Source organism: Neovison vison, chromosome 4 (genome assembly GCF_020171115.1).
Source record: "Neovison vison isolate M4711 chromosome 4, ASM_NN_V1, whole genome shotgun sequence".
Lineage (NCBI taxonomy): Eukaryota > Metazoa > Chordata > Mammalia > Carnivora > Mustelidae > Neogale > Neogale vison.
Genome location: NC_058094.1, coordinates 137723112 through 137742108, shown reverse-complemented (window position 1 = coordinate 137742108; position 18997 = coordinate 137723112). Strand labels below are relative to the sequence as shown.

At 60.7% G+C, this 18997-nt stretch overlaps 2 protein-coding genes across 3 annotated transcripts; one reads left to right on the top strand and one right to left on the bottom strand.

Moving 5' to 3' along the window:
• The first annotated feature begins 1075 nt into the window (after positions 1–1075).
• Positions 1076–12690, top strand: DBNL (drebrin like). Of its 2 annotated transcripts, none has more exons than XM_044245766.1 (13): positions 1076–1198; positions 5380–5435; positions 6508–6620; positions 7145–7219; positions 8286–8432; positions 9093–9170; positions 9435–9589; positions 9674–9719; positions 9967–10057; positions 10617–10712; positions 10820–10932; positions 11244–11346; positions 11714–12690. In XM_044245766.1, the coding sequence occupies exons 1-13, from the start codon at positions 1116–1118 to the stop codon at positions 11851–11853; spliced, it is 1296 nt and encodes a 431-aa protein (XP_044101701.1). In that variant the 5' UTR covers positions 1076–1115; the 3' UTR covers positions 11854–12690. The 2 variants fall into 2 exon arrangements, with proteins under 2 accessions (XP_044101701.1, XP_044101700.1); XM_044245765.1 differs by having other exon boundaries at positions 9671–9719.
• A 685-nt stretch (positions 12691–13375) lies between these two features.
• Positions 13376–15689, bottom strand: PGAM2 (phosphoglycerate mutase 2). Its single transcript, XM_044245767.1, has 3 exons — positions 15225–15689; positions 14928–15108; positions 13376–13582 (listed from the first exon to the last, which is right to left on the bottom strand). The coding sequence occupies exons 1-3, from the start codon at positions 15636–15638 to the stop codon at positions 13416–13418; spliced, it is 762 nt and encodes a 253-aa protein (XP_044101702.1). The 5' UTR covers positions 15639–15689; the 3' UTR covers positions 13376–13415.
• Between the last annotated feature and the right edge of the window lie 3308 nt (positions 15690–18997).

The window sequence follows — 18997 nt, the reverse complement described above, 5'->3', positions numbered from 1 at the left end:
AAAGATAAGAGATTGGGAGAGCCCTGAGGAGGCCTGCAGTTGCTGGAGCTCACTTTTCTCACTTCACACAGCAGCGACATCAGAGCGGAGAACAGACCTGCACCTTGCACAGAGGCCCGGGAAGGACTGGGGAAGGGACAGGCCGCAGGCGGAAGCTGCTGAAGGGAAGGAGTGTTTGTTCAGGCCCTAGATTTCCCGGGTTCGGGGGAGGTGGCTGCTCTGGCCAGAGGATGTCGGGGCTTCTGCCGGAGACTTACAGCAATGACACACAGAAGTGCACGTGCACATAACCTGTAAGCCACGTGTGTGCCCAGACGGAGCCGCCAAGCCTGTATCTGCACAATCAGACCCAACATTCTCATCTGGAGGGAAGCTCTGACCGCCTGCCCCGAGGCCCTGTGGTCTTTCCATAGCCCGCCCTGGTGATTTCTCACTGATGTCGCTGCAGAAATGCGGGCGCGCCGGACTGCGGCATGGGCTCCTGCGGGATGGACCCTGCGAGACGGGCCCCTGCGGGACGGCCCCTGCGGGATGGGCTCCTGAGGGATGGGCCCCTGAGGGAGGGCTCCCGGAGCGCACAGGGTCAGCACGGGGCCGCCTCTCTGACATCCCCCGGACTCTGCACCTGTGCTGGGACGTGCGTGCAGGGCAGGGAGCGGGGCTCCCCGCGCCACCCGGTCCTCCACGAACACAGCCGGGAACGCAGGTGCGGGCGAGAAGGCTCGGCAGCACCTTGGCCCGGGCGAGCGCAGCGCTCGTGTTCGCCAGGGCAGGCTCTGGTCGCCGCTCGGGCGCGTGTGGAAGGTCCGCGCAGAGGCTGTCACGAGCCCCAGACGCTCGAACCAGTGCGCTGACTGCGGCGACAGAAGAGAGAAACGCGCGCTCCTCTATGAGCGCAGCTACCAGCGCCCGGCTCCGGCTTCCCCGCCACTCCGCGCCCGGGTGCGGCCAGCCGCGACGGCCCCGCCCACTCTCCGTCAGCCGCACCCTCTCCCCGCGGTCCTGGCGGCCGCGCTTCCGCTTCCGGCTGCAGGGGCGGGGCTACCGGTCGCAGGGTGGGCGGGGCCCGGAAGCGGCGGCGGCGGCGGTGGCGAGCGGGGACTGCGGGGACGGTCATGGCTGCGAACCTGAGCCGGAACGGGCCGGCGCTGCAGGAGGCCTACGTGCGGGTGGTCACCGAGAAGTCCCCGACTGACTGGTGGGCGCCGGGCCGGCCGGGCCGGGTGGGAGGGGGGGCTGGGCCAGGGCAGGAGGGGGTCCCGGGGGCTCCCCGCTCCCCCCACAGCGGCGCCCCGCGAGCTGCTGGCCCCGCCGCCGTCCTCCGCCGCGGCTCCGCCCCTCGGCCGGTCTCCGTGTCCGATTGTGCGGCTGGGGGGCGCTCGGTGGCTCCGCCAGCTTCTCCTTCCCAGCCCCGGGACTTCCCCGCACACCGAGGCTCCCCGCGGCCCTCCCCGACGGAGCGCGAACCGGGCCCGGGGTCTTCCGAGCGCCGCCTTCAGGGAGGGGCCTCTGAGCGGGCGCCCCGGACCCCGCCCGGTAACGGACGCCCTGCCCCACGGCCAGGAGGTCTGGGTTTGGGTCTCTGGTTTTCTGGGAATGTGGATTCTCTCCAAGGATTCCCTTTCCTGTGCGAGCCTCGCGGACACCAGTGACACAGTGGTGCTGGCTGTGTGGAGGAAGCCCCCACCATCCCTGCACCTGCCCGGGACACCCTCCACTCTGCCGTCGGGCCCCGGATGCGGCTTTCTAACTCTGGAAGCGGGTCCGAAGTCTCTGGGATGGCCCTGGGCAGCCCCCGCGCAGGGTCAGCGGCTGGTCACTCTCCCGCTCAATTCAGTTGTTTGCACTGACCAGTTCTGAGCACTTGCAGCCCCAAGAAATACGCTGGGTTTGGTGAATTAAGGTGACCCAATGTGAGGAGCCTCTTCCCACGGCAGGGGCAGGGCCCTCTTGGGGTGACTGCACACTGTGCCGGGCTGGTCGCCCCGCCCTGGTGCTCCTGGCTTGTGGCTTTCCCTGCCGCCTTCATACCCTGTGCTGTCCTGCACTGGGCCTGTTGGGGAAGAGCTTCAGAGCACCTTCTGCTGGAGTGTGCAGACGCCTCTCCTGCCTAGGACACTGCTGACCCTGATGGGACTTGGGTGCTACGTTGCTGGGGAGCCAGGTGGTTCCTCCATCCGGAACACATGCACGAAGTTAGGGAGTGCATCTGCGAGCAGTGGGATTTCTCTGCCTTCTCCGTCTCAATGCTTTAGGAGGGTCTCCCACACTTTAGGCACTTACTTTACCAGGAGTTTCTAAATGTCCATCCCCGACCCTATCTGTCTCCTGCTCTCCGATGGCCGTCACACCTCTGCTGTTACTCCAAACCCTGCTGACGGGCTCACACGCGGTGCGCCCCGTTTCACATCCAACTGCGGCCTCGTGCCTTTGCGCCGGCAGCATGTCGGCCCCCTCCGGTCCTGCTTGGCTGGGGTGTTGCTGTTTTATGTGCTCCTGAGTAGCTGGCCTGGCCCTTCCTGACGTACCTGCGAGACTCCTGGGCCCCCTGCTGCCTTCCTTCCGATCTCTTCATTCTCAGGGACCACCACTGCTCTGGGAGTGATGTCCCACAGTCCCGCTGGCAGCTCAGGCCTCGCATGTTTCTGGCTCTTTCTCGGCTTCTCAGAGTTGTCTGCTACCACCTTGGTCTGAAACTCACCCATCCCAGCTTCTCTCTGTCCCCCACGAGGGTGCTGAGCCTCTGCCCCCTCGTCCCCGCCCGAGCCGACCCGTCTGGCAGCACTCCAGGTCTACACCCAGTGGCGCGAGCCCCGGGCTTTTGATCTCCCTGTCACGGCCATTAAGCACCTCAGCAGATAATGTGTGGCGGGGCCCCACTCATGATCCAGCAGGTATCTAGAAGGTGCTACTTCGGTGCTTAAACTCGGCAGCTTCCTCTTTCACAGTAAGTAGAACCCAGTCATCTCACCTCAGCTGTGAGGCCCTGTGGGGCCAGCTCCCGACCCCCTCCTTCTATCCCTCCCACTTACCACACTGGGGCCACACCTGTTTGTCACCACGGTGGCCTTCTTTCTCTTCCTCAGATGTGCAAGCTGCTTCCTCCTCAGAGCCCTTGCTCTGGCTGCTTCCCCATTCTAGAGCACCTTCCCCATGGTCCCAGGGCTCCCAGACGTCTCAGTGCTGACACCGCTTTCTTGGAGAGGCCTTGCTTGACTGCTGGCTCCTTGTGTGACTTTGCCCAGACACGCACCAGACACCTTCAGTGGGCCCTGTCTCTGTCCCCGGCACGGTCAGTGCCCGCATGCACAGCGACCTGAGAAGGGGACAGAAGATGTGGCAGAGGATACCAGCGGGAGGAAGTGGTCTCCAGTTTGGTGGGTCATGAAAGGTTTCCCAGGCAGAGTGGGCAGCTTCCGGCTGGGCCCTGAAGCCAGGTGGGCCAGAGAGCAGGCTCATCAGCTCTCCCATCACCGGCCTCGGTCCTGGTTCCCCTGATTGTTCTAGATTGAGGCATGTTTGTTTCCCTCCTGCTCCCTCTTCACTACCTGACAGGACATTGTGTTGGTGTGTTTCTTTTTGATCTCCCATTAGAAAGGAAGCTCCGTGGTCAGGTCCATGGTCAGGGCCTCTGAGGATTTACTGGACGCTTCATGACCGGGAGCAGGAAGGAGCAGGTCCTCAGTATGTGTGTTTGGAAGGGATGCTTGAGTTCCCAGGCACTCAGTGCGCCACACTCTGTGTGCTGTGCCCGGGCCAGCACGCGCCTCTTCCACGGTGATTTGAAAGAGGGATGGGAGTCCGTTGAACGTGGGATTTAGTCTCTGAGCTGCGAACATTCAAGAAGGTGGCTTGGGCCAGAGCCCGGGGTGGAGGGGAGGGCAGGCGCCAGGCACGGACCTTGCCTCCTCTGAGCTGCTGGGTCCCTTCTTGGAAACAGTCTGTGCTGCCTGCTGCCTGTCTGTTGTCCCCATCTTCTGCACTCAGAGCTTGGTGGCTTTGAGATGTATGGGCTTCTTTCCTCCAGGCGGACGTCTGGACGTCCACGAACTCCCACATCTTTTCGCTGTTTGTCTGCGTGTTCCTTTTGGTATCTCTCCTCGGAGGTGCATCCCCTGTGCCAGCTAGACCCTCAGGGCCTGGGTCTCCTTTCTTCCGACTTTCTCAGTCTAGGCAGCTCTGCCTGGTGGCCATACCAAGGCCCTGGGGAAGCTGAATGAAGGCTGTTTTGGTTCCTGTCAGATTCTTTTTTTTCTCCCCCCCCAGATTTTATTTTTAAGTCAGCTCTACACCCATTGTAGGGCTCAAACCCCAACCCCGAGATCAAGAGTCACACACCAACTGAGCCATCAGGGCATCCCGGTTCCTGTCACACTGTCACCCCACAGCCCCTATCTGGCCCTCTTCGGCAAGCCTGTCTGGGCACAGAGCGTGGGGATGGCCCGCTGGTCCAGGTTCTTCCATTTTACTTGTCTGCTGGGTCAGCACCGGTACCCCATGGTCTGCCAGCTCTGCCTGGAGCTGAATGGCAGCAGAGCTGGTATTGATGTTTGGGCTCCATGTGGGCTGTGGATAAGTCAGCTCTTCCAGAATGTTCTCCATGGGTAACCTCTGCTCTGGTCAAGGGGCTTTCCATGCCCCAGATGTAAAAAAATTTGCCATATTTCCTCAACTTCTCTGGGGGTCACATTCATAAGTATCTTTCCCAGAGTTCTTAGGAACAGTTAGTCTCACAAGAAAAGGCAGGGGCAGCCTAGGGTCAGCTGTGGAAAGTTAAGGCTCCTCCAGAAAGAGGATTTTGCCCAGCCAAGGAGTCTGTCCTGTAAGGAGCCTGACTTCATGCTGAGTCATGGCCCATGTGGCTTCTGGGTTTTCTAGAAAAGTCCCAAGCCCAGAGCGACCTGTTCTGCCAAATCTTCAGGTTTCAGAAGACAGAGCAGACCTGCACGAGGGCATGGGGCACCTTACCAGTGCCTGATGCGCCCACCCGGTTCCCACTTCTCCCGGGGTGCCTCGGGTTGAGGAAGGTGTGGAAGGTTGCCTCGATACAGCTCGCCAGCCCTGGGCGCCGGGCCAGTCAGTCAGTCGAGCGTGTGGCTCTTGATTTTGGGGAGGCAAGTTCCAGCCCCACGTTGGACATGGAGCGTCTTTCAAATCAAACAACCTTCACAGCTCGGTGTTTCTCATGGCAGACAGGGGCTACCTGCGTAAGTTTGTCCCTCAGGAGAAGCTGCCGCGCCAAGGCCTGAGAGGCCCCAGCTCTGGGAGGCCTGCCGAGTTCCCGCCTCGTGGGCCAGCGGGGCCGGTGGCCACCGTGCTCCGCTCGCGGTGGGTACGGCGGGAACGCCGGTCACAGAGCTTGTTTGTGTTGTGTTTCAGGGCTCTCTTCACCTATGAGGGTAACAGCAATGACATCCGTGTGGCCGGCACTGGGGGTGAGTATGGCCCAGTGAGGATGCTGGGGGAGGCCCCAGGAGGCAGGTGTGGGGGAGGGGAGAGAGTCGCAGCCAGCAGTGTCCCCAGCGGCTGGCATTTCAGCCCTCACTGCACGTGGAGGGAGCCGCAGGCACGCGGGTGTCCCCTACAAGTAGCAAGCCTGCCATGACCGTCCCCACAGTAGCCTCAGTGCTGGGGAGCCACTCACCGCTCTCTTTATGGGGAGGGGCTAAGAGCTGAGCCCGAGCGTTACTGCGGGACATTCCCATCAGCTCAGGGCCCTTCGTGGGGGCTGTTGCAGGGACTGTCCCTTTGAAAGCCTGGTGCCTAGGGGCGCCTGGGTGGCTCAGTGGGTTAAAGCCTCTGCCTTCAGCTCAGGTCATGATCCCAGAGTCCTGGGATCCAGCCCCATATCTGGCTCTCTGCTCCTCAGGGAGCCTGCTTCCTCCTCTCTCTCTCTCTCTCTCTCTCTCTGTCTCTCTGCCTACTTGTGATCTCTGTCAAATAAATAAATAAAATCCTTTAAAAATTTTTTTGAAAAAAGAAAGCCTGGTACCTAATTTGTAGCAGAAATGACATCCTTTTTTTCCCAGAACTCCCTGTGGGTTTTATAGGAATGGGGTTTTTTTCTTTTTTTTTAAAAGATTTTATTTATTTATTTGAAAGAGAAAGAGAGATCACAAGTAGGCAGAGAGGCAGGCAGAGAGAGAGGGGGAAGGAGGCTCCCCGCTGAGCAGAGAGCCCGATGACGGACTCGATCCCAGGACTGTGAGATCATGACCTGAGCTGAAGGCAGAGGCTTAACCCACTGAGCCACCCAGGTGCCCCTAGGAATGGTTTTAAAACTTGGGGGTGTACACCATTGCCTGAGGTCCTTGTCACAGATGCAGATCCCACACCCCGCCAGCTCCTGTAAGTCCGTGTAGTGGGGAAGGACCAGGAGTCTGATTCTGATGCAGGCAGCCCTGAGAACCCTGGCTTGGGGGCAGGTTGGGTTTCCCTTCCCGGTGGGCATTGTGCAGGGCCAGCCATGGGCACGGGGCCCGCTGACGCCCCCTATGCCTGCTGCAGAGGGGGGCCTGGAGGAGATGGTGGAGGAGCTCAACAGCGGGAAGGTGATGTACGGCTTCTGCAGGGTGAAGGACCCCAACTCCGGTCTGCCCAAGTTTGTCCTCATCAACTGGGTACGTGGAACTGGGGGGCCCCAAGTTCTCATTTGGGTGTGACCCGGGAAAATTCCTTTGCCTTCTTTCCTCCTCTGCCTTCTGTGATGGGAGCAGAGGAGGGCTTGCCTTCAGGGCGGCTCACAGGCAGTGAACGAACGGGAGTGGCTGGAGTGTGTGCGCCCCGAAGGACCGCAGGGGCGTTACCAGCGCGGAATCCCCTGCTCTGCCCCCAAGCCCAGAATCATTCCCACAAAACAGAGCACGCAGTGCAGTCACACGACACCCTTGCCTTTGTCCCAATCAGAGTAGTCGTCCTGAGGGAGCAGGGGTCCTGGGCCTGGAGAAGGCTCAGAGAGCACGGGACCCCTGGGTAGGACTGGGAAGCTTGGAGCCGCCCGTGCCCAGCGGGAGCAGGCGGTCATCCTGCCTCAAGAACCTCCTTGACCTGGAGGTGTGGGGTTCACCTTATCCTCTGCTGCACCCCAGGGAGGGCGGTGGCTCTGGGGGAGCCGGCGAGTCACACCGGGTGTGTTGTGTTGCAGACGGGCGAGGGTGTGAACGACGTGCGGAAGGGAGCGTGCGCCAACCACGTCAGCACCATGGCCAGCTTCCTGAAGGTGAGGACGCACCCCCCCTCCCCCCGGGCCTCCCACAGCACCTGGGCGGGTGTGAGCGCATTGCAGCCAGAGCTGGAAGCATGTCCACACCTGCCGCTTCCTCCAGACTCAGGTGTGACCAGAGGCTGCTGCACTCGTGCTTGGCGAGTGCCCAGGAGATTGCACTGCAGCCGGAGCCCCCAGTGAGCTGAGCTCACTGGGGAGGAAGGATGGATGACTGTGGCCTTCTTGAGCACAGAGATCATCGTTTGCGGCTAGTCCTGGGGTGCGAGGCCTTGGCTTCCGCTGGTTTTGTGAGGGTTTGTTCAGCCGTGTTGTCAGGAGCTGGAGGAGACGGGAAGTTGCCCGTGCCTGGCCCTGCTGCGTTCCTTTCCAGCGCACCTCATTCAGTTCCAAAAACCGCTTGTTGTTTGCTTGTCAAGTCACCTCGTGTGTCTGTGGCTCCTGTCTGAGAGGCTCGAGACTTTGATTTCTAGCCTGCCAACTCTTCTTCAGATATGCCTCAGTTTATCCATCTAGAAGCCGAGAGAGGATCCCAGGCTTGCTGGGTGTTTACTCACAGCGAGTGACGCCATGGATCTGACTTGTCAAAAAGAAATTGGTGGCGGGGGCGCCTGGCTGGCTCAGTGGGAGGAGCACGTGACACACAGTCTCGGGGCTGAGAGTTCAAGCCTCCGGTTGGGTGTAGAGATACTTGAGTAAATAAAACCTAAAGAACTTCAGAAAAGAAAGAAATGGATAGAAAGAAGAAGAAATTGCATTTTGTGGAAAATGTGTTTCCAGATTCTTTTTGAAGTTCGCTTTTGTGAATTAGAAAGGATCTCTCTCGTGCCTGGGCCTGCAGCAGAGGTGCCCGGCACCTGGGAACAAGCTGCAGGCAGGGCCACGGAGGGCAGAGACTGCGTGCCTGTGCTGGGACAAGTGCAGTGTGTTTGCCTCAGGAGCTTTGTCGGCCCTGAGGTCCTCAGCCCAGAGCCCAGGACGACAGTTGTCCTTCCTGTGCTCCCTGAGCTGTGCGTCTTGTCCTCTCCTGGACTTGCAACACCTGCATGCTGTCCCACCACAGGGGGCCCACGTGACCATCAACGCGAGGGCTGAAGAGGATGTGGAGCCCGAGTGCATCATGCAGAAGGTGGCCAGAGCCTCGGGTGCCAACTATGCCTTCCACAAGGAGAGCGGCCGTTTCCAGGATACGGGCCCTCAGGCCCCGGTGGTGAGTGCTCCCTGGGCCCAAGTGTGGCAGGCAGGAGCCAGCAGACAGGCTGGTTTCTCCCTCATGGGGCTGGGCTCCTGCCTGCCTGGCTTTCGGTCCCTGGGCCCCATTCCGGTGCCGACGGTGACCCCCGTGCCAGCCGGAAGCTGGAGCTGCCCCTGGTGGGGCAGGCGCTAGTGGGCACGAGGAGCAGCCCTCTGTGCTGCCTGCTGGTTCCACTGGCTGGTCTGGAGCTTCTCATACCCCAGGGACAGTCCAGTCACGAGGCCACAGCACCAGCATGTCCTGCACAGTCCTGGGTGGTGGGCTCTGTGGAGGGATGTGAGGTAGGCAGGCAGGCCCCTCCCCATCGGGGGCAGACACCAAGTACCCCAGCTATGGGGAGCCCAGTTCCCGGGGCACAGCTGGGGTCCGTGGAGACTCCCTGGCCACTGCCACAGTGGTCGGCTGTCTGAGGCTGGGGGACTGGCTTCCATCCACAGGGGCCTGGTGCAGCCAGAGACCCCCGTCGGCGTTGTCTGGCAGCTCTCAGGGCCCTCAGGCCATCTTGTGCTGGCTGGTCTCTGGAGGGGGCACCAGGCCCGGTGCAGTCCCCATGGCTGTTGCTTGAGCCCTGGGCTCCCGAGGGCGGCCCCACAGAGGACCCTCTGTCGTTTGCAGGGCTCTGTGTACCAGAAGACCAACGCCATATCTGAGATCAAAAGAGTTGGCAAAGACAGCTTCTGGGCCAAAGCAGAGGTGAGTGCCGTGAGGCGCATGGAGCACAGCTGCCCCTCAGAGATGGTGCTGCGGCACCATCCTCACCATTCCTCGGGTTCTCTCACAATAAGCTCTCATGACACGCGCCCTTGGTCGTGCCTGTGGCCAGGCGAAGGCCGAGCGGGCTCTGGTTGCTGGGCTGGTGGGCGACCCCTCCAGGCGGCGCCGCACGGATGCCCAGGTAGCCCGGGAATGGGAGGGTGCAGGTGTCGAGTTTGGGCAGGCCGGCCGCTGTCCCTGCAGAAGGAGGAGGAGAACCGTAGGCTGGAGGAGAAGCGGCGAGCGGAAGAGGAGCGGCAGCGGCTGGAGCAGGAGCGTCGGGAGCGGGAGCTGCGCGAGGCCGCCCGCCGGGAGCAGCGCTATCGGGAGGAGCAGGGCAGCGAGGCCGGGCCCCAGAGGTGAGGCCCCAGAGTTAAGAGGGAGGGAGGGTCCCGAGTGGGCCATGGCTGGACTGCAGCTCCTGCCTCCGCCCCTCCCAGCAGGAAGAGTGAGCAGCAGGAAGTGGTTTCAAGGAGCCGAGAGGAGCAGGTGAGACTTGCGTACCCCCCAGCCCCTGAGATTCTGTGGCAGTAATGCCGGGGCTGTCCCTGATGTGCCAGGGGGGATGGTCCTGCGGCCAGCTGGGGCACAGTGGAATCTGGGACACGTGGGTGCACCGGAGGTGGCGGTGGAGAGGGCAATGAAGGGCAAGATGTGGCCAGCATGGCCCTCCACCCGGTCCTGGACGAGGCCCTCGAGCCCCTCTTCACTGCTGGGCCCATGTGCCCCCCTGCAGGAGCCGGTCAGCCAGCCAGCACACCCACGTGAGATTTTCAGGCAGAAGGAGAGGGCCATGTCCACCACATCCATCACAAGCCCCCAGCCAGGTGAGTCTTTCCTCTGGGTCTAGGCACAAGGCAGGAGCAGGCCGAGGCAGAGCCTTCGGTCCCAGTGCAGGGTCCCCAGAAGTAGCGACAGAGGCAAGGAAGCAAGGAGAGCCTGGACTTCTCTAAGGGTAGCTTCTGGGAGGGGAGGCTGGGCCTCGGGTATTCCTTTCCTGCCCACGGCCTCGTTCTGCAGCCACCTGGAAAGGAAGGGCCACGTATGGCTTCAGAAGGAGAGTTTCCAGCCAGCCCCACTCCATTAACTCTTGGTATAGCTTGCACATGGTGGCCGGGCCCCAGAGCCTCTGTCACTCCCCTCTTTGCCCCCAAGGACACGGGATGGCCACTGCCATCAGCTCTCCCACACTGGGGAGCTGCTTGAAGCGTACTGTGTGTGTGATGTGTTTCTGCAGCGGCTGTGTGTTCCCCTACCCTCTCTCCCCTCCCTGTGACAGCTATGTCCCGGGACAGGTCCCTACTCCAGGCAGCACAGGGCACAGAAGCAGTAGACCTAGCTTATCTCTCCCGCGTCCAGCACTTGCATGTTTACCTTTGTTTGCAGGCAAGCTCAGGAGCCCCTTCCTGCAGAAACAGCTCACCCAGCCAGAGACCCTCCGCAGCCCGGAGCCCACTCAGGCGTCCTCGAGGCCCAGGGCAGGCAAGGCCCTTGGCTGTCCCGTGGGGGCCTGGGGGTAGGAGTGTGGGAGGGAGGAGGGCGTCTGCACCCCTCCCTGGGCTCAGCGTGGGCCGCACCCTCCCATGCAGATGTCTGCGAGGACCTGGCGCCTAGCCCTCCGCAGTGTGCAGTGCAGGCAGAAGAAGAGGCTGTGTACGAGGAGCCTCCAGAGCAGGAGACCGTCTATGAGGAGCCCCCGATGGTGGGTTCCCTGCAGCGGGGCGTGGCTGTGAAGGGGCTACCTGCCCAGAAACACTCTCTTCACCCATGCCAGGCACAGGGTGCCTGACTTTCCGGCGGCCGCTGCATGGGGAGTCTCTTGTTCAATGTTGGAGTGGCCCCAGGGAGTACATGGTCTAGCACTCATCTGCTGGCCAGGAAGGTCCTGGGGCAGGGGGACATCTTGGGGGCGGTAGGATGGCAGCAACCCTTGCCCTCTGTGTGCTGTGCCCTTCCCCCAGGCCGGGTGTAGGCCTGTAAAGTAAAGCCCAGATTTCCCTTCTTTCCGTGCAGGAACAGGTGCCGCAGCAAGATGCTGGCTCTGAGCACGTGGACCACTACCTGGGGCTGAGCGGCAAAGGGCTCTGTGCGCGGGCCTTGTACGACTATCAGGCAGGTAATGTGCCACTCACCCTGCAGGGCCCCGCATCAGGAGGCAGGCTTCTGACGCTCCCTTGGGACTCAAGGAAGGTTGGGGAAGGATGGGGTGGATGCCCTGCACGGCCTGGGCCTTCCCATTATGCTGGGCAGCTGCCCGTGAATATCAGTTGCCGGCGTCGTGCTAGAGCCCGGGAGTGTGAACAGAGGGTGGGTGGACCCTGCGCACTGGAACCCGGGGACCTGCCTGGAGGCTCAGGAAGCAGGCTGCTGTGCGGAGGCGGGGGGCCTTCAGTCAGGTCCTGCTAGAAGGTGTGTCGGGGGAAGGTGGCCGTCAGGAAGGGCCCCCCGGTCTCCAGTGCAGCCTCCAACTCCCCATCCCGCAGCTGATGACACGGAGATCTCCTTCGACCCCGAGAATCTCATCACGGGCATCGAGGTGATCGACGAGGGCTGGTGGCGTGGCTATGGTCCGGACGGCCACTTTGGCATGTTTCCTGCCAACTACGTGGAGCTCATCGAGTGAGGGCCCTCTGCTGCTGGCTGCGCCGAGGCCATCTTACCTTCCCCCCCACGCGTGCTTCTCTTACTGCCGGGGATGTGACGTGCGTGCCGCGAGAGCCACACGGCACTCCTCCGGGCATGGGACCCCCCTGCAAAGAAGACAAGCCCCTGGGATCTCTCAGACTAGGGTGCTCAGCCTGTCACTCTAGATGCAGCAATACCCTGTGATCCCCAAACGTGCTCTGGCTGCTGTGGGCCCTCCCAGACAGCCTGGCCTTTGACCCCTGCGGAGGACAGGAAGCCATGGTGTGGCCTCACTGGGTGGTCTGAGCAGGGGCCTTTGCCTTGTGGTTCCTCTCCTCCTGGCCCTAAGGGGTGGTGGCTTCGGCTGGTAGCAGTCTTCGGGAACAGTGACCTTAGCATTTAGGACCAAAGTCTCGGTGGGTCGTGACGGTTTGGGCAGCAGGTCATCTTTCTGGGTCCTGCCATATGTCCCCATTCCCCGTTCCTCCACCCGGGGCTGCAAACTGTGTGAAGTGGCGCAGGGATGACCGAGCCCCTATCTGAGTGTGTGATCAGCAAACCCACGTTCTTCCGTGCGGTGCGCCCTGTTCTGCCAGTCCCGGTGTGTGCCCGGATTCTGGTTCCGGAGGAGTGACCAGAGGGCCGATGCCTGCTGTTACACACTGTCCGTCCCAGGCCACCTGTGTCTGCTTCCAGAGTGAGCACTGCCCTACTGTGGCCTGAATGCCGTCGTGTGGAAATCGACCCCTTCCGGGGTGCGTGGGGTTGTGTGCGGGTGTGTGTGCCGACTGTGGCCCCTAGGAGAGGCATAAATGTCAAGATGTGACTCACGTCAGCCTGTTGCATTTCCATGTTCTGGGAGGGGCTGGTGGCCGCCCTCCCTGCCCGTGCGGAGTGCGTGCACAAGTGTCGAGTGAGGTGTCGGGAGCTGCCGTTCCCCTTGTGCTCTGGTGGCTGCCAGAGAGGAGCAGCCGGGGTGATGGCTGCACTGGGACCCCTGGCCCTGGGTGTTGGCAGATGGCCCCCTTGTCCCCTAGGCTGCAAAGGCAGGCCTCACCAGCCCTGATTCTCCGCCCCAGCTACGGAGGCCCCAGGAGTCCCATATTGTCAGCTCAGAGGCCAGTGGTGGGCATGTCCCCAGCTGTGGAGACACCCAGGGGGTGGGGCTCAGACCACCTCACCCTGCCCACCCCGGGGCTACAGGGACGACAAGGACAGCCCACCCGAGGGAAGCTGGCCATGAGGTGGTGTCCTCACTGCAGTACCCACTCACTGGGGACAGCTGGGTTACCCCAGGCACCCCGATGCTTGGGCAAGGTTACCAGGTGGCTGTCACCATACGGGGCTTGCTATAAGGTACTTGATAGCCTGGCTTGGGGATGAGACTCCTGCCCTTGGTTCCTGGGCCTCTCCCACCTAATCGGGTGGGCAGCAGGGCCTGAGGGCACTGGGGCAGGGATTGTGGAGCCCTTTGCTCAGGGCCTTGGAGCTGGGCATGCCAGGGCCACAACAGACTCAAGGTGGTTGGAGCGGGTGCCTTTATTGCCAGAAACCCACCCTTCATTTGGCCTTGCCCTGGGCGGCCACAGCCTCCATGGCCTTCCGCACAGTTTCCTCATCCCCCAGGAACCGCATGGGCTTGGTGGGCTTCAGCGCCTGGTCCAGCTCATACACAATAGGGATCCCTGTGGGCAGGTTCAGCTCCATGATGGCCTGGTCCGACATCCCTGGACCAGGGGAACAGGTCCTTAATCCTCTTGGCCAGTCAGCCAGGCAGCAGCCCTCCCATCCCCTGCAGCAAGCCCCCCCACACAGATGCCCCTGGAGACCGTCGAGCCAGTAGTGAGAGACTGAGTGGCCTGCAGAAATAGCGTGGTAAACTGGGACCTTGTGCCCCGAACCAGAAGCCACTGAGACCTGGGGCTGTGCTGTTGGTCTCTTCTGTTTGGTTTCTAGAACATTCTAAATTCCAGCCATCAGGAGCAGGGGTGCTCCTGACAACTGGGGGTGGAGGGACAGCGAGCAGGGCCACCTGTGACCAGGGTGGAGGGGAGGCTGTGGGTAGAAAGGGCGAGGTTTTCCAGGGAAACCTGACCCTGCCGGCCTCTGCAGCCCCTGGCCCGGAATAGCAGCTCGACCTTTGCGGCTCTGGCACCCCAGCTCCCACTTCCCCGTTCTCCAGGCAGTGGGAGACTGAGTGAGGCTGGCCTCCGTGCTCCTCTACCAGACCCAGTCCCTGGAGAGCAGGGGCACGAGGTGGTCTTGAGGGTGGACTGGGGCTGGCTAGGCCTCAGAGGCCTGCCTGTCTGTGCTCTGGCCAGCTCTCTGTTGACCTCCAGAGCAGGGGGCTTGAGGCTTCCCACCCTACTGGCCTTCTTCCCTTTCCACACTTCAGCAAGCCTAAAGGCCAAAGATCTGTGAGTGTCCGAGAGAGCCCAGTGGAGGAGCACGCCGGGCTCCCTGCTGGGAACCCAGCTGCAGGCCGGGCTTGAGGACGGCTGCACCCCTGCACCTTCTTGACTGGTCTTACCTTTTCCCTGCGTGGGTGTGAGCTGAGGGCCTGGGTTCCCCTGCCCTGGGCCTAATGAGCTCCCCCGCAACCCCAGAGAAGGTGGTGGAGACCCAGCAAGGGAAGTGACTTGCCCAGAGCCACACGGCAGTAGAGCTGGGGCCAGACAGCCCTGCTTTGGCCGTGGGGCCTGGGCGTCCTTGGGCATGGCCTTACCATCTTTCCCAGGCTCATGTCCAGGAAGCCCAGCCAGCCCCAGGCCTCTGGGCCTGGGTTGGATCAGCAGATGTTTCCACCCTCGATCTCCAGAAGGAAAGTCATTGTATATAGTGTCCCAGTACACAAACGAGTAAAACATTTTGCTAAGTAGTCTTTTTAAGTGGTTTTTTAGTCCTCCTAGTTCACAGTTTGACTCCTGACCCTGAGTGCTCTTGGGCAGAGCTGTCTGGCAGGGGGCACGTAGCTGAGATGAGAACTTGAGAGCCAAGTGGTTCAAGGGCATGTGCCCCGTCGGCCCTCCCCAACCTGCCTCTGCCCACACCCCCTGCAAGGATGGGCCTCACCTTCCAGGTGCTTGACGATGCCACGCAGGCTGTTCCCGTGGGCCGCGATGAGCACTCTCTTGCCAGCCTTGATCTGGGGGGCAATCTCCTCGTTCCAGAAGGGTAGGGCCCGGGCGATGGTGTCCTTGAGGCTCTCGCAAGTGGGCAGCTCCCCAGGCTTTAGGCCTGCATACCGCCGCTCCTGGGGTCATCCACACCGCTGTTCTCTCCCCAGAAAGCCAGCACCCCATCCCCGCCCGAGCCATCCCTGAGGCCCTGCCCACCCTAGACCCTTCCCTGGTGTCCCAGGCAGCGCACCTTGCTGATGGAGTTGTAGTAGGGGTGCTTCTCATCCATGGGGGGTGGCGGGATGTCGAAGGAGCGTCTCCAGATCTTCACCTGTTCCTCCCCGTGCTTGGCGGCCGTCTCGGCCTTGTTGAGCCCTGTGAGGCCCCCGTAGTGCCTCTCGTTGAGGCGCCAGGTGCGCACCACGGGCAGCCACATCTGGTCTGTGCCGTCCAGGATGGTCCAGAGGGTGCGGATGGCCCGCTTCAGCACTGACGTGTAGCAGACGTCAAACTCCATCTTGGCATCCTTGATGGCCTGGGCGCCCCTCTTGGCCTCCTGGGCCCCCTTCTCGCTCAGCTCCGCATCGAACCAGCCACAGAAGCGGTTCTCCTGGTTCCAGGTGCTCTCGCCGTGCCGGACCATCACAAGGCGGTGGGTGGACATGGTGGCGCCGGGGCCGCAGGCAGGGACGGCGGCCTCCCCGGTGCACCCGGTTTTATAACAGTCTGTCCGCAGCCCCCCCGCCCCCACACCAACTGCCAGTCAGCATTCCAGGCTGGACGGGCGGCGGCAGGTGGCCAGTAGCAAAGCCTAGGGGGAGGGCAGGCCCAGAGCCAGCCTTAAAATAGCCCCAGCAGCCACCCCAGAAGCCACCCGCGCAGCCACCCGCGCCGGGGCTGGGTGGGGCTGCGTGCAGGATGGGGAACGAGGGGCAGAGTCCCCCACAGGCCTGGAAGGTGCTGCTGGCGGGAACCCAGCCGGTCTCTGAGCACTCGCTCCTCCCTGCAGGCAGGAGGGGGCCACACGCCCAGTGGCTGGTCCTTGTCGCCATAACTGGGATCGAGCGAGCCTGCATTCCGCCAAGGCAGCTGGCTTGTGTAAAGAGGAGTCTGTGTCTGCCCATGTACACGTCTGTGTGCACACGTGCGTGGGCACAAGCGTGCCTGGGTGTGATGTGTACACATGTGTGTGCATGTCACTTGTTGCGTGTGTGTGCGCATGCAAGCCTGTGAGTGGCCAGGAGCTTCCCCCGGTGGCTCTGCTCTGCTCAGCTGGGCATGGGGTCTGCAGAGGGGGGCTTCCCCCAGGAGTTCTAGTCCCCCTCCCCAGCTCCCTCTGCCCTGCCCACAGGATGAGTACCGAGGGGGCCTGTGGCTGATGGCCAGGCCGAGGGGTGGGCCTGGTGACCTCACCTCCACTAGTCCCCTCGAGGAACAGAAGGGAGTGAAAGGTCAGGTCCCTGTGGGCAGAGCCAGGGGAGTGGGTGGGGGCCAGCAGTTGGGCCCTGCAGGAGGGGCACGAGGCTGTAGTGCGGGCAGGGGGCTGAGCTGAGCCGACCAGCGCTGTTCCCAGGACAGCCAGGGGAGATGGAGGGGTTGGGCCAGAGGGGAGCTGAGGATGCTGCTGCCACAGTCTCCCACCCGACCCGCCGTCACCCAGGCTCAGGCTTGCCCCTCCCCACTGAAACCACCTTTCAAAGAAAGAAATCTGAGAGGCATGCTCCACAGAGCCACGGGCTGTTGGGTTCATGTCCAACAGGAGCATGGGCCGAGGTGGGTGTTGGGGACCAGACCTCTGCATTCAGATTTGTGAGGGTGGAGGCCACCCTCCTCCTTGCAGCGCCACATGTAGGCAGGCCTTGCGGCTCCGTCTCTACCCTTGTTAGAGCAACACCGCTATGTGGTCTGCTTTTTGTCCCCTCTACCTCATGCCCTGGGGGCCCAGCAGAGAACCAGGCAGGAAGCTCCTGTTCAGTGGGGGACGAGGAAGATTCAAGCTACTCAGGTTTCTTCCTGCGTCCTGGCAGTGAGGGGAGAGGGAGAGGTGGGAGGGCAGTGGGAGGGGGTAGAGATGGCACCTTGGAGGTGCAGCACGAAGGACTCGGCCAGGATGAACTCTGGGGGACAGCACTACAGGCAGAGGGGCAGTGAAGAACCAGTCCCCACAGGAGAGTGTGGCAGAGGGACACGAGCAGGTGGGTCCTGCGTCCTGAAGCGGATTTCTGGAGAAGCTTGAGGCATGGCTTCAAGAACTTTATCTTTTTTTTTTTTTTTTTTTTTTTTTTTTTGACAGATCACAAGTAGAGAAAGAGGCAGAGGGAGAGAGGAAAGCAGGTTCCCTGCCGAACCCGACACAGGGCTGCATCCCAGGACCCTGAGATCATGACCTAAGCAGAAGGCAGAGGCTCAACTCACTGAGCCACCCAGTCGCCCCTACCTTATTTTTTTTTTTTTTTTAAGGTTTCATTTATTTCTTTGACAGAGAGAGTGAAAGAGCATGAGTGGGTCAGAGGAAGAGGGAGGATAAGGCTCCCCTCTAAGCAGAGAGCCTGACGCGGGTCTCCATCCCAGGACCCTGAGATCATGGCCTGAGCCAAAGGCAGAAGCTTTAACCCACTGAGCCACCCAGGCGCCCCCCCACCCCATGCGCCACTTTTCAATATTTCTTATAAGGCTGGTCTGGTGATGATGAACTCCATCAGCTTCTGCTTTTCTGGAAAATTCTTTCTCCCTCCTTCAGTCCTGAAGGACAGCTTTGCCAGGTGGAGTGTTCTTGCCTGGCAGTTTTTTGTTTTTGTTTTTTCCTTCAGCACTTTGAAAGTATTATGACACTCCCATGTAAAAAGTTGTTTTTCTCTCACTGCTTTTAATAGTAAGATACTCTAAGACACTTCAAGCTACTCCTTATTTTTAACTCTTGACAACTTAATTAAAATGGGTCTCAGTGTGGGTTTTTTGAACTCGTCTTATTTGGACTCTGTGGGCTTCCTGGATTGGACACGCAGTTCTTGTCCTAGGGTAGTGGGGTTTTCAGCCGCTATCTCTTCGAAGAAGCTTCACTCTCTTTCCTCTTTCTGGGACTCTGTAAAGCCCATCCTGGTTCTTTGGAGTGCCCCACAAACCCCTTAAGCTATTCTTTTTCAATTTTTCTTTCTCCTCCTCTGAGCAGATGAGCTCCATTGTTCTGTCAAGTCTGCTCTGCGTCGTCTGTTGCTGAACCCTTCGTTGAATACGTTTCCATTTCTGTAGCCTTCATCTCTGTGGTTTATGTGTAGTACTTCCTTAGAGTTTCCATGTCTTTGATGAAATTCTCATTTGTTCATGCCTAATTCTCCTGAGCTCAGTGGGCATCTTTATGACACTATTTTGAACCTTTTATCAGGCTAAGTCACTAATCTCCATTTCATGAAGGTCTGTTTCTGGAGTTTTGTTCTTTTGTTTGGAACCTATTCTTCTGTCCATTTTCCTGGACTCTCTGTGTTGGCTTCTGTGTCTTTGACACAACAACCGTCTCTCTGAACCCTGACGGAGGGCTCTCATGAGGGGGTGAAGCTTGTCATAGTCAACCCAGCCCAAACTCTTGGTTCTCTCAAACCTTCGCAATGGCCCAAGCCACCTTCTTTCTTCTCAGTGGCTCCCAGTGGTTGAATGTGTGCCAGGTCCTGCCAGGGTCCCAAAGGGGAGGCTCAGCCTTGGATGTGTGCTAAATTAGAAGGCTGAGCCGCAGGCAGCAGCTTTTAAAGTAAGCAAAGTCCTCTTTCATGGAAAGCCTGGGAGATCGGATTTCAGTCTGCATACTCTGTGCTGAGCCCTGGGCAGAGAGCTGTTTAAGAATGTTGTCTTCTTTGAACGGTCCTGTGGTACCTGTGCATGTGAGCCTCATGGGGCCACCAGAAATGGGTGATCAAGGGACATGGCCTCTGGAAGGCAGCTGTCAGAGACAGGATGGCAACACACACACAAGCTCCTTCCAGGCAGACACTGGTGACCCAGATTACTGTGTGTACTTTCACATGTGCCCAA

Coding starts and splice junctions, on each gene's coding strand:
- DBNL (XM_044245765.1), top strand. CDS start 1,116: ATGGCTGCGAACCTGAGCCGGAACGGGCCGGCGCTGCAGGAGGCCTAC. Junction 9,171..9,434: donor GCTTCTGGGCCAAAGCAGAG/GTGAGTGCCGTG, acceptor CTGTCCCTGCAG/AAGGAGGAGGAGAACCGTAG. Junction 11,347..11,713: donor CTTGTACGACTATCAGGCAG/GTAATGTGCCAC, acceptor CCCATCCCGCAG/CTGATGACACGGAGATCTCC.
- PGAM2 (XM_044245767.1), bottom strand. CDS start 15,638: ATGTCCACCCACCGCCTTGTGATGGTCCGGCACGGCGAGAGCACCTGG. Junction 15,109..15,224: donor ACTACAACTCCATCAGCAAG/GTGCGCTGCCTG, acceptor GGATGACCCCAG/GAGCGGCGGTATGCAGGCCT. Junction 13,583..14,927: donor CATCGTCAAGCACCTGGAAG/GTGAGGCCCATC, acceptor CCCCTGGTCCAG/GGATGTCGGACCAGGCCATC.